A 12,070-nucleotide genomic window follows, 5' to 3' on the forward strand; every position below is an offset into this window, starting at 1 on the left:
TGGAAATGTTGGCTTAGCTGGTGTGGTAGAAGGAAAATCGATCCTGTTGCGCCATCTGAACTAGATACATGTATTGCTAATTCCCTGGCTCGGCACTTTCACAAGTTCCCATGGTATGTATCGCTGAAGTAAAGGACAACTTATTCCTGGCAAAGATCGTAAAAAGAAAACATACGGGCGATTCAAGTGGTCATTCCCGCTCATGTTTCGAATTTTAATTAAAAAACGCTTCGCGTGTCAGAAATGGATAGCAGTGTTGTGGATATTAGATGGTAACGGGTCATACGATGCGTCATGGGAAGGTTACGTGAGCCGCTGCATTGGTACCAACATTTCAATGTCATTTTTCTGAAACTATTTCAGAAAGCATGGTAAAACTCGAATTCTGTCATTTAATTAAACAATACTCAGTCATTGTGTACAAGGGCAAAGGGGGCGGGGGTTACAGGTCGAGGGATCTAGCGAACACCCTTTTCCAATCTTCCGCAATCCTCCAATTACTAAATTTACTCTGAAAAAAACAGAAGTCTTCGATTTTGTGCCTTTGGAGTATTTAAAATGCACCAGATCGAATGATTTGATTTCCCTTTTTATGCTCCTTGGGAGTATGCCCCAAGAAACCTTCAGTCTTGGGATACGTATCGAACGAAGATTCCAAGCCATTGCTTTTGAAACCATTTCCGTCCACGCATGTGGGTCCATTCCTTATACGGAAAATGAGAGTTGTCTCGCTAGCCACTGTAAGAAAGCCTGACATGTAAAGAGCGCCATCTGTTAACTTTTAAGTGAGAGTGAAGGTAATTATTTAACACACCTCCAGATATCCGAATCGACTGAAGCTTTGCCAGGTTGGATTGTGTTGCACCCTTTAAAATTATCGGTGTATTGACAATACTGTGAAAATATGTTAATTCAAAGACACTGTTATAAAGTTGGAGTCGGGAGCATTTTCACTGTCTTAAAGAAACGGTGTTTGCAAATATTATACATCTGGAAAAAAATATTCACTGAACAAATTTTTCCCCTCATTTGGATGGGTTGTTGTTCAAACCATTTGTAAGCTCAATAAGTCTAAAAAGTGAAAACAATATGAAGATTGAACTTTAATTTCAAATTCTCAATGCTAAAAATCTTAAATGCTAAATCCATTTTGGTTTAGTCTATTAAATGTGAAATTTTTCCTGACATCGGAAAATGTATACAAAATTAATATTTGCAAGAGAAAAATATTTTGGATTTGACATAACTTCATGCAGAGAGAAATAATAAAATGCAGACAACTACCTGTACATGTATAAATATATTGGCCGTAAAGTGTGTCATCGTCATCATGAATAAATTATGCTTACATTCTCAGAAAATCGACCTAAAAACAGCTTGAAACAGCTTGGTTCAAAATTGCGTGCAGTTTATCTGTAAATTCAGAGGCAAAGTCATTTTGAGAAAACAACCCCAGACTGGCAGCAGAGTTGTAACGAGTCACTGATTTTTGTGACTCGAGTCTAGTCGAGTCATTTATTTTGCCCGAGTCAGTTCGAGTCACAAACATTTGGACACTTAATAAATAAACATCAAGAGACAGAAATTTGTTTGCTGTTTTGAATTTATTTATTAATGAAGCACAACATTTGCTAAGTGTGAAAAAACTGCACTCAATAAAATCACTCTGCAGGTTTCAGTAGTCTTGCTTATCCCAAGTGAAAGCCCTGGAGATTTGCCTCACCAGGTGTGAATTTCATAGAGATGCCAAAGCAAATCATTTGCTTAAGAGCAAAAAACCGTTGCTCAGTAAATAAGGTCACCGGCCCAAGCTCTCTGTATTTGTCTTGCTAACCAAAATGTACAACTAAATACCAGAGTTGTAACGAGTAACTGATTTTTGTGACTCGAGTCGAGTCATTTACAGCAGAGACTCGAGTCGAGTCACCCAAAAATGCGACACTCACTCGAGTCGGACTCGAGTCGAGTCATTGACTCGAGTCATTACAACTCTGACTGACAGCAGGGCCGGAATAATAATCAAGAGGTTACAGGACTTCTCTGATCTGATAGACTTCCAAAGTCCTATTATATACAGTAGGCTACTTTAGAACCATGATTTCCTGGAGAGCTTTGGGTTGCAAGTCAGGCACCATGGCACCATCCTCTGGGTGTCCTACGGGGAGCAGAACCAACACCTTTTCGCTGATTGGTCTCTCTAACAGAGTGCGCAGGCGGGGCCCAGCGTTCATCATTGGGGTGGTAGTGACCGTTACCAGGCCGGCATTCTGAAAATGAGACCCAACGAAATCAGCATGCACTCTGCTTCCCACTGCTACATGTCTGTGCTTTGAGAGACCGTTCAACGCCTAAAATCGCATCCAATTGACGGCATCTTATCAAGATGTAAATGTGAAAAAAATCCTATTACAAAGAGCGGATGAGGGACAGACCTACCTTCAGCAAACTCAAATTGTTAAATTAATACGACGTTGTTTCATCCCATCAGAAGCTTGTAGCAAGGCACTAACAAAAGTGTTCACTAACGGACCACTTTAAATTTGTTTAAAAACATAATGTTCTTCCCTAAAAAATCCATTTCACATGCAAAGCTGCCAGCAGGATTCCGGTTGCTATGGAGGCGCTGATCTCCCGGTAGTAATTCGTCTGCTTCTCCCCTTTCACGTTAACCCCGAACTGCTGCTTGAAGATGATGTAGGGCGCTATACAACCTTTGGGCCTTGTGGCGTACCAAGAGAGGGTGCTATTTTCTTAGCAACGGAGGCTTCTTTCGGAACCTTAACCGAACTTGTTCGCTGCCTTGCGAGCGACTAGGAAATGCCCGCATGACGGTCGCATCGCTAACAAATTGAACACTAACGACCAACCAACACGGCTCTTTTTAACCGATGAGAGGGTGCTTTTGCTGGATGCAGTTACTTGCATCTCCTGCTTCAACGTGGGATCTAGTTATCACGATTACAAATCTTGATCCTGACAAGACGGGTGCACCCACGTAATTAGGCCAGAAATCTGTCGGCCGAGCTCATTAATCGAAATTATACACTCAGGATATTCTATATTAGAGAGTTCTGAGCGCCACGGATTTGGGGAATAGGACAAAGATGCCGCTGAACCTCTAGCCTGGACTCAGGCTTCCAATTCTAAACAATTCGGATGCAATCGAAAGTGGCACTATTTAGCCATTTTGCAGAGGGATGCTTTTTAAAATGACTACTTTTAGCAGTCAGGGAAATATCCTTCGTTTAAGGAGTGGTCTGTTTTGGACGATAATTTCTCAAAAATTCATTGGTCAAACCACCGAAGACTGAGTGAAAGGAAACTGTAACATGTTGATCATCATTTTCCGTACGTCGCGGCTGTGAGTTAAGTAAGTCGCTTAAGTAAGTCGCGACCGCGAGTTAAGTAAGTTGCGGCCGCGAGTTACTTGCAACAACGAAAGAGAAACGCACCGCCGTGAAAGAGAAACGCACCGTGGCCCCAACGGGCCTCCGTACAAAATACTTAAGGCCTACACAGTATATTAAAATGTCCTTTTATGAATAACGGGCTAAAGGTGCACCGCGTTTTTTCTTAGTTTGTTTCTGTTTTATTGAGTTTAATTAAGGATCCTTGTTATTTCCGAGTGAAAATAGCAGTCTTTCGTTTAATCCAACCATAACTAACGTCTTGGCAAAAGACTAACGTCACCTCTCCGTATATCGACCACCAAAAAAGCACAGTGCAATAACAAGAGACGCTCCCTGTAGTTAATGCACTATGTGTTACACTGACACATGAATGTTCGATCATGGCGTTACCGCTCGCCCCGTTTGTCCTAACCTACTGGCCGCACATCGTATCGGCCGTACTGTGCTTCTTACTCGGGACCGTTTACGCCAAGGCGTTCGTCACTGTGCCTGCCGCCTCTACGTCCGGGGACGTGAAGCGGGACTCCTCCGCCGTCGATGATCCTCAGGAGCCGCCGTCATCGCCCCCCAGCCCGAGCCATGACAAGGCCCCGCGCGTGCCGTATTCGTTGCACGGGTTCTGCAACGAGGAGATGGTGCGTCGATCCAACCAGTTTTACCGCGAAATGGACACACGACGGTCCGTCCGGGATATATCCGACAAGCCTGTACCCTTGGAGGTGATCGAGAACTGCATACGGACGGCAGGTAGGCACGTCCTGAACTTCTTGTAGGTATCAAGATTTATGGTTGATCCCATGTTGAAGTTTAGGAAATGAAATAAATGCAGGATTGAAGGGGTGCATTCGATTTTGCACAAAAGTGAATGTCAACATACTTAACTAGTGCATTATCGGGAAATTGAACCCTGACTTTATACGATTGACTGCACACTCATTGAAATAGAATTGTTATTCGGGGAAACGGGGATTCGAATGTTCGTTCTATTTCGCTCGACAACGAATGCTGTTAGTACTAATTCATTTACACAATTTCCGAAATTGGCTGGGAAAATTTTGAAAACAGCTACTTCAAATTTAGTAAATACATTGAAATGACACGACAAACGTAAAACAGGAGCACAATGATAAATTATTAATGATATCACGTACGACTTTTAGATATTCTGATAAAATTCAGAAAGTTCACAAATTGGCACTATTGTATTGTAGAGTTGGTTAAAAATGGCTATACAATAAGAAATTGTCCGATACAAATGGAGAGGAGTTAAATATGAAAATTAAAAATGGAAGAAAAAGAAACGGTGAGAAATTTGCATTTACAACGACACTATAAATTGAATAGGTACGGCCCCAAGCGGTGCCCACATGCAACCTTGGACTTTTGCGGTCCTCAGCAACCCGCAGGTCAAGCTGGAGGTGCGCCTCATCATCGAGGAAGAAGAGAGGATGAACTACGAGAAGAGGATGAGCGCACAGTGGCTGCACGACCTGGAGAAGCTCAGAGTCACGTGGAGCAAGCCCTACCTGACCCGAGCGCCTTACATCATCGTCGTCTTCAAGCAGCTGTTCAGGGTTACCGAGGAAGGCAAGAAGACGACGAATTACTACCAGGAGATCAGCGCCTCCATAGCAACCGGATTCCTGCTGGCGGCCGTGCATGTGAGTTGGATCTTTTGGGGAAGAACAATTATTTGAAACAAACCAAAGTGATCTGTTCGCGAATAAGTTTGTGTGTGTTTTGGTGCAAGATTTTGATGGGAGGAGACAACGGCGTGTTAATTCACGCCGCAATTTGGTTTTTGCTGAAAGGTAGGCCTGTCCCTCAGCCGCTCTTTGTAATAAGATTTTTTACATCTGGATAAGATGCAGTCACTTGGATGCGATTTAAAGCGGGAAATGCTTCCAGACACTCGCTATTTTAGTCAACAAAGTGTTTTGAAAAGTTTTCCACAATTGAGTGAATGAGTCCCGAGCATTCCCTCAAATTCATCGGAAACTGTCGAAAATAATCATCGGCCACTGCAGAAATTGCCGAACGAAGATGTCTCACTTTCACTGAACCTGCAGAATTACGTCTGAATGTCATCCAGGTTGCAATTATTACAAGTATTAAGCGTTGATAGATTGCACTCAGTTGCAAACCAAAAGCGTTGAACAGTCTCCAAAAGCAAAGACATGTAGTAATGAGAAGCAGAGTGCATACTGATTTCGTTGGTTGTTTTTTCAGAATGCCGGTCTGGTAACGGTCACTACCACCCCAATGAACGCTGGGCCCCGCCTGCGCACTCTGTTGGAGAGACCGATCAGCGAAAAGGTGTTGGTTCTGCTCCCCGTAGGACACCCAGAGGATGGTGCCACGGTGCCTGACTTGCAACGCAAAGCTCTCCAGGAAATCATGGTGCTGACGTAGACTACTGTAATAGGACTTTGGAAGTCTATCAGATACAGCAAGAAATTGAGATATTTAAAAGTTCTATACATGTATGTCACTTTCAACATGGTTTCTTCTCTTTTATCGAACGATTTGTGTATGTTTAACAAGTGAATAAAGTTTCCTGTAAAAAACCAGTCTCTCGGTGTGTATTTTATTTCCCTTACTCTAATTGGAAAATTGTTTAGGCCTGATGAATATTAAATTAGTCTGTGTGTCCCAGTTTAGTTCAATAAGTCCTGCCATATAAGGATAGTTATGCAGAGTGGATGGGTGTGTGCGCTGTCCAGGGAATGCACCTTTTGTTCAATGCCATGGTTAGTCAAATGTGAACATTTTTGTCAGTTTTTCTTAAGGTGTAGTCTCAGATATTCAGGAGTCAGAGCCAGAAGTAAACGGTTTAATATTGCAGAACCTCTGAACATGTGAAATTTTGTTTTCAACTCTGTTGGCAAACTCTGAAAAAAAGCTTGTTAATAAAATCAAGCCCTGAGACGAGCAGACTTCTGAACTGCCTGCAATTATTTGTCAAGGCTTCTAACCGCTTGTAACTGCAAGTTAAACTTATCTTGTGTTATTTTCCTTAACGTTACACTAACCAGTATTTCATGAGTCCCTTATGGTCTTGTATAGCTTGTTTGATTGGAGATGAGACACGCAAGTGAACGCTGTTTTAAGGTTAAAAATGAACGATGCTTCAAGGACTGAAGTGACAATTAGACTGCTTTAATGAGTCCAATTTCGGTTTACAACATTGATTTTGTAGATGGCACGTAATAACTGGTTTTGAAGCTGGATTTCCCCTAAAAGGGTACTTGGATCCTTTTGCTGTTTCAACTGGGCCATGAGAAACGTCCAAAGGCGCCTATAACTATCATTCCTTCGTAGCCAAAACTTGGGGCTCAGAGTGACGTACAATGCTAGATCGCCAAAAGCATCGACTTCAGCAAAACCCTGTGGACTTGTATGCCTTAGGATAATCTGACCCTTGAATGTGATGCGCAGTGACTTTGTAAATTTGGATGCCCGACTGCAGGCTAATGCTGAGGGTATACAAAAGTTATCGGCTTCTGTAAACGCCATGGCATGCAAGACGTGCTGACATCTCTGGTGCAAAATGCCGCCCTTCCTGCTGGACGTGCGAAGCACGTTGGCTAAGACAACCCTATCGAGGGCTCACCTCATCTTGAAGTTTCAGCCCAATATGACAACGACTTCCAGGAAGAATTGCTTAGCTAAGAGGCTCCTGCCTTTGACTCAGCTCGGTTGGAGTTTGACCTGACCAGTGTTCTGGCAGGTACTGAAGCTGCAGCATGTGCTGATTTTGAGGTTCTTTCCAGCGAAGACATTTACACAGATAGTGAAGCCAAAGGCCCTCAGATTTTCGGCAATCTAGCCGAAAGGGTGGTTAAAGCCGTTACCCGTCAAAAAGAGACATATGAAAAAAAATGCTGAGCAATATCCCACGCTGTCAAATGCAGTGGCCGTCACTTGGAGGCAAGGCACAGAAAAACAGTATGAATCTGCCTGGAAATGTTGGCTTAGCTGGTGTGGTAGAAGGAAAATCGATCCTGTTGCGCCATCTGAACTAGATACATGTATTGCTAATTCCCTGGCTCGGCACTTTCACAAGTTCCCCTGGTATGTATCGCTGAAGTAAAGGACAACTTATTCCTGGCAAAGATCGTAAAAAGAAAACATACGGGCGATTCAAGTGGTCATTCCCGCTCATGTTTCGAATTTTAATTAAAAAACGCTTCGCGTGTCAGGAATGGATATCAGTGTTGTGGATATTAGATGGTAACGGGTCATACGATGCGTCATGGGAAGGTTACGTGAGCCGCTGCATTGGTACCAACATTTTAATGTCATTTTTCTGAAACTATTTCAGAAAGCATGGTAAAACTCGAATTCTGTCATTTAATTAAACAATACTCAGTCATTGTGTACAAGGGCGAGGGGGAGGTTACAGGTCGAGGGATCTAGCGAACACCCTTTTCCAATCTTCTGCAATCCTCCAATTACTAGATTTACTCTGAAAAAAAGCAGAAGTCTTCGATTTTGTGCCTTTGGAGTATTTAAAATGCACCAGATCGAATGGTTTGGTATCCCTTTTTATGCTCCTTGGGAGTATGCCCCAAGAAACCTTCAGTCTTGGGATACGTATCGAACGAAGATTCCAAGCCATTGCTTTTGAAACCATTTCCGTCCACGCATGTGGGTCCATTCCTTATACGGAAAATGAGAGTTGTCTCGCTAGCCACTGTGAGAAAGCCTGACATGTAAAGAGCGCCATCTGTTAACTTTTAAGTGAGAGTGAAGGTAATTATTTAACACACCTCCAGATATCCGAATCGACTGAAGCTTTGCCAGGTTGGATTGTGTTGCACCCTTTAAAATTATCGGTGTATTGACAATACTGTGAAAATATGTTAATTCAAAGACACTGTTATAAAGTTGGAGTCGGGAGCATTTTCACTGTCTTAAAGAAACGGTGTTTGCAAATATTATACATCTGGAAAAAAATATTCACTGAACAAATTTTTCCCCTCATTTTGATGGGTTGTTGTTCAAACCATTTGTAAGCTCAATAAGTCTAAAAAGTGAAAACAATATGAAGATTGAACTTTAATTTCAAATTCTCAATGCTAAATCTTAAATGCTAAATCCATTTTGGTTTAGTCTATTAAATGTGAAATTTTTCCTGACATCGGAAAATGTATACAAAATTAATATTTGCAAGAGAAAAATATTTTGGATTTGACATAACTTCATGCAGAGAGAAATAATAAAATGCAGACAACTACCTGTACATGTATAAATATATTGGCCGTAAAGTGTGTCATCGTCATCATGAATAAATTATGCTTACATTCTCAGAAAATCGACCTAAAAACAGCTTGAAACAGCTTGGTTCAAAATTGCGTGCAGTTTATCTGTAAATTCAGAGGCAAAGTCATTTTGAGAAAACAACCCCAGACTGGCAGCAGAGTTGTAACGAGTCACTGATTTTTGTGACTCGAGTCTAGTCGAGTCATTTATTTTGCCCGAGTCAGTTCGAGTCACAAACATTTGGACACTTAATAAATAAACATCAAGAGACAGAAATTTGTTTGCTGTTTTGAATTTATTTATTAATGAAGCACAACATTTGCTAAGTGTGAAAAAACTGCACTCAATAAAATCACTCTGCAGGTTTCAGTAGTCTTGCTTATCCCAAGAGAAAGCCCTGGAGATTTGCCTCACCAGGTGTGAATTTCATAGAGATGCCAAAGCAAATCATTTGCTTAAGAGCAAAAAACCGTTGCTCAGTAAATAAGGTCACCGGCCCAAGCTCTCTGTATTTGTCTTGCTAACCAAAATGTACAACTAAATACCAGAGTTGTAACGAGTAACTGATTTTTGTGACTCGAGTCGAGTCATTTACAGCAGAGACTCGAGTCGAGTCACCCAAAAATGCGACACTCACTCGAGTCGGACTCGAGTCGAGTCATTGACTCGAGTCATTACAACTCTGACTGGCAGCAGGGCCAGAATAATAATCAAGAGGTTACAGGACTTCTCTGATCTGATAGACTTCCAAAGTCCTATTATATACAGTAAGCTACTTTAGAACCATGATTTCCTGGAGAGCTTTGGGTTGCAAGTCAGGCACCATGGCACCATCCTCTGGGTGTCCTACGGGGAGCAGAGCCAACACCTTTTCGCTGATTGGTCTCTCTAACAGAGTGCGCAGGCGGGGCCCAGCGTTCATCATTGGTGACCAGGCCGGCATTCTGAAAATGAGACCCAACGAAATCAGCATGCACTCTGCTTCCCACTGCTACATGTCTGTGCTTTGAGAGACCGTTCAACGCCTAAAATCGCATCCAATTGACGGCATCTTATCAAGATGTAAATGTGAAAAAAATCCTATTACAAAGAGCGGATGAGGGACAGACCTACCTTCAGCAAACTCAAATTGTTAAATTAATACGACGTTGTTTCATCCCATCAGAAGCTTGTAGCAAGGCACTAACAAAAGTGTTCACTAACGGACCACTTTAAATTTGTTTAAAAACATAATGTTCTTCCCTAAAAAATCCATTTCACATGCAAAGCTGCCAGCAGGATTCCGGTTGCTATGGAGGCGCTGATCTCCCGGTAGTAATTCGTCTGCTTCTCCCCTTTCACGTTAACCCCGAACTGCTGCTTGAAGATGATGTAGGGCGCTATACAACCTTTGGGCCTTGTGGCGTACCAAGAGAGGGTGCTATTTTCTTAGCAACGGAGGCTTCTTTCGGAACCTTAACCGAACTTGTTCGCTGCCTTGCGAGCGACTAGGAAATGCCCGCATGACGGTCGCATCGCTAACAAATTGAACACTAACGACCAACCAACACGGCTCTTTTTAACCGATGAGAGGGTGCTTTTGCTGGATGCAGTTACTTGCATCTCCTGCTTCAACGTGGGATCTAGTTATCACGATTACAAATCTTGATCCTGACAAGACGGGTGCACCCACGTAATTAGGCCAGAAATCTGTCGGCCGAGCTCATTAATCGAAATTATACACTCAGGATATTCTATATTAGAGAGTTCTGAGCGCCACGGATTTGGGGAATAGGACAAAGATGCCGCTGAACCTCTAGCCTGGACTCAGGCTTCCAATTCTAAACAATTCGGATGCAATCGAAAGTAGCACTATTTAGCCATTTTGCAGAGGGATGCTTTTTAAAATGACTACTTTTAGCAGTCAGGGAAATATCCTTCGTTTAAGGAGTGGTCTGTTTTGGACGATAATTTCTCAAAAATTCATTGGTCAAACCACCGAAGACTGAGTGAAAGGAAACTGTAACATGTTGATCATCATTTTCCGTACGTCGCAGCTGCGAGTTAAGTAAGTCGCTTAAGTAAGTCGCGACCGCGAGTTAAGTAAGTTGCGGCCGCGAGTTACTTGCAACAACGAAAGAGAAACGCACCGCCGTGAAAGAGAAACGCACCGTGGCCCCAACGGGCCTCCGTACAAAATACTTAAGGCCTACACAGTATATTAAAATGTCCTTTTATGAATAACGGGCTAAAGGTGCACCGCGTTTTTTCTTAGTTTGTTTCTGTTTTATTGAGTTTAATTAAGGATCCTTGTTACTTCCGAGTGAAAATAGCAGTCTTTCGTTTAATCCAACCATAACTAACGTCTTGGCAAAAGACTAACGTCACCTCTCCGTATATCGACCACCAAAAAAGCACAGTGCAATAACAAGAGACGCTCCCTGTAGTTAATGCACTATGTGTTACACTGACACATGAATGTTCGATCATGGCGTTACCGCTCGCCCCGTTTGTCCTAACCTACTGGCCGCACATCGTATCGGCCGTACTGTGCTTCTTACTCGGGACCGTTTACGCCAAGGCGTTCGTCACTGTGCCTGCCGCCTCTACGTCCGGGGACGTGAGGCGGGACTCCTCCGCCGTCGATGATCCTCAGGAGCCGCCGTCATCGCCCCCCAGCCCGAGCCATGACAAGGCCCCGCGCGTGCCGTATTCGTTGCACGGGTTCTGCAACGAGGAGACCATCCATAGAAAGTATTTGCCTTCCCCATGTCCCCTACAGACATGATTGTTAGTACAGGCACATTATTAGTTAAACCACACAAAATTGTGGGGAACTTTCATGAGAAACTTAAAACTCCCCAGTAACTTGAATATGTTTTTAATCTTTGTTTAAATTTGAATTTATTGGATGCATATCCGATTGATTTGAGATTAAAAGTACCTGTTTGATTATTAATATAATTGACTTGGAGAGCTCATTGCACATTCATTGCAACATAAAGGTGTCTCTTGTTATGTTCCCAGGAGCGATGCTTTCCTAATGGCTCTCCCCAGCAATTTGATTTTTGGTCAAGTCACGATTTATGTGGCATTGTTAAACCCGCCCCTTTGCGAATAAGCTTTAAATATGCAAACCCCCTGAAGACTTGTACGAAGTGTTACGGTATGTAATAGAATTCAAAAATTATGTGAATATGAAATAGAATTTGAATTCTATGAATAATAATGAAGTAAAAGTCGAAGAGGGTTCCCGCCCATCACTCTGTATTAGTCAGCAGTTTATAAACCTCATTCCTTACCCCCATTTATACAAAAGGGGCTCGTTTCATTTCCACTTTGAAAAGATGCTGACTCCTTCCAGCTTTTGTTTATATTACCCATCCTCGGCCACCTCATTTGAATTACCATTGATC

At 42.6% G+C, this 12,070-nt stretch overlaps 1 protein-coding gene across 1 annotated transcript; it reads left to right on the forward strand.

Annotated features, from left to right (window-relative positions):
* Positions 1–3,612: 3,612 nt before the first annotated feature.
* Positions 3,613–6,375, forward strand: LOC147797098 (iodotyrosine deiodinase-like). The gene is made up of 3 exons (XM_087144493.1): positions 3,613–4,157; positions 4,755–5,071; positions 5,640–6,375. The coding sequence occupies exons 1-3, from the start codon at positions 3,791–3,793 to the stop codon at positions 5,820–5,822; spliced, it is 867 nt and encodes a 288-aa protein (XP_087000619.1). The 5' UTR covers positions 3,613–3,790; the 3' UTR covers positions 5,823–6,375.
* Positions 6,376–12,070: the final 5,695 nt, after the last annotated feature.

This window comes from Acanthaster planci, linkage group LG12 (genome assembly GCF_054643075.1).
Source record: "Acanthaster planci isolate LZ-2023a linkage group LG12, COTS_SCS, whole genome shotgun sequence".
NCBI classification, from domain to species: domain Eukaryota; kingdom Metazoa; phylum Echinodermata; class Asteroidea; order Valvatida; family Acanthasteridae; genus Acanthaster; species Acanthaster planci.

Excerpts from the sequence above, each read along its gene's own strand:
- LOC147797098 (XM_087144493.1), top strand. The coding sequence starts at position 3,791 with ATGGCGTTACCGCTCGCCCCGTTTGTCCTAACCTACTGGCCGCACATC. Across the intron at positions 4,158-4,754 it reads GAACTGCATACGGACGGCAG|GTACGGCCCCAAGCGGTGCC; the intron begins GTAGGCACGTCC and ends TAAATTGAATAG. Across the intron at positions 5,072-5,639 it reads TCCTGCTGGCGGCCGTGCAT|AATGCCGGTCTGGTAACGGT; the intron begins GTGAGTTGGATC and ends TTGTTTTTTCAG.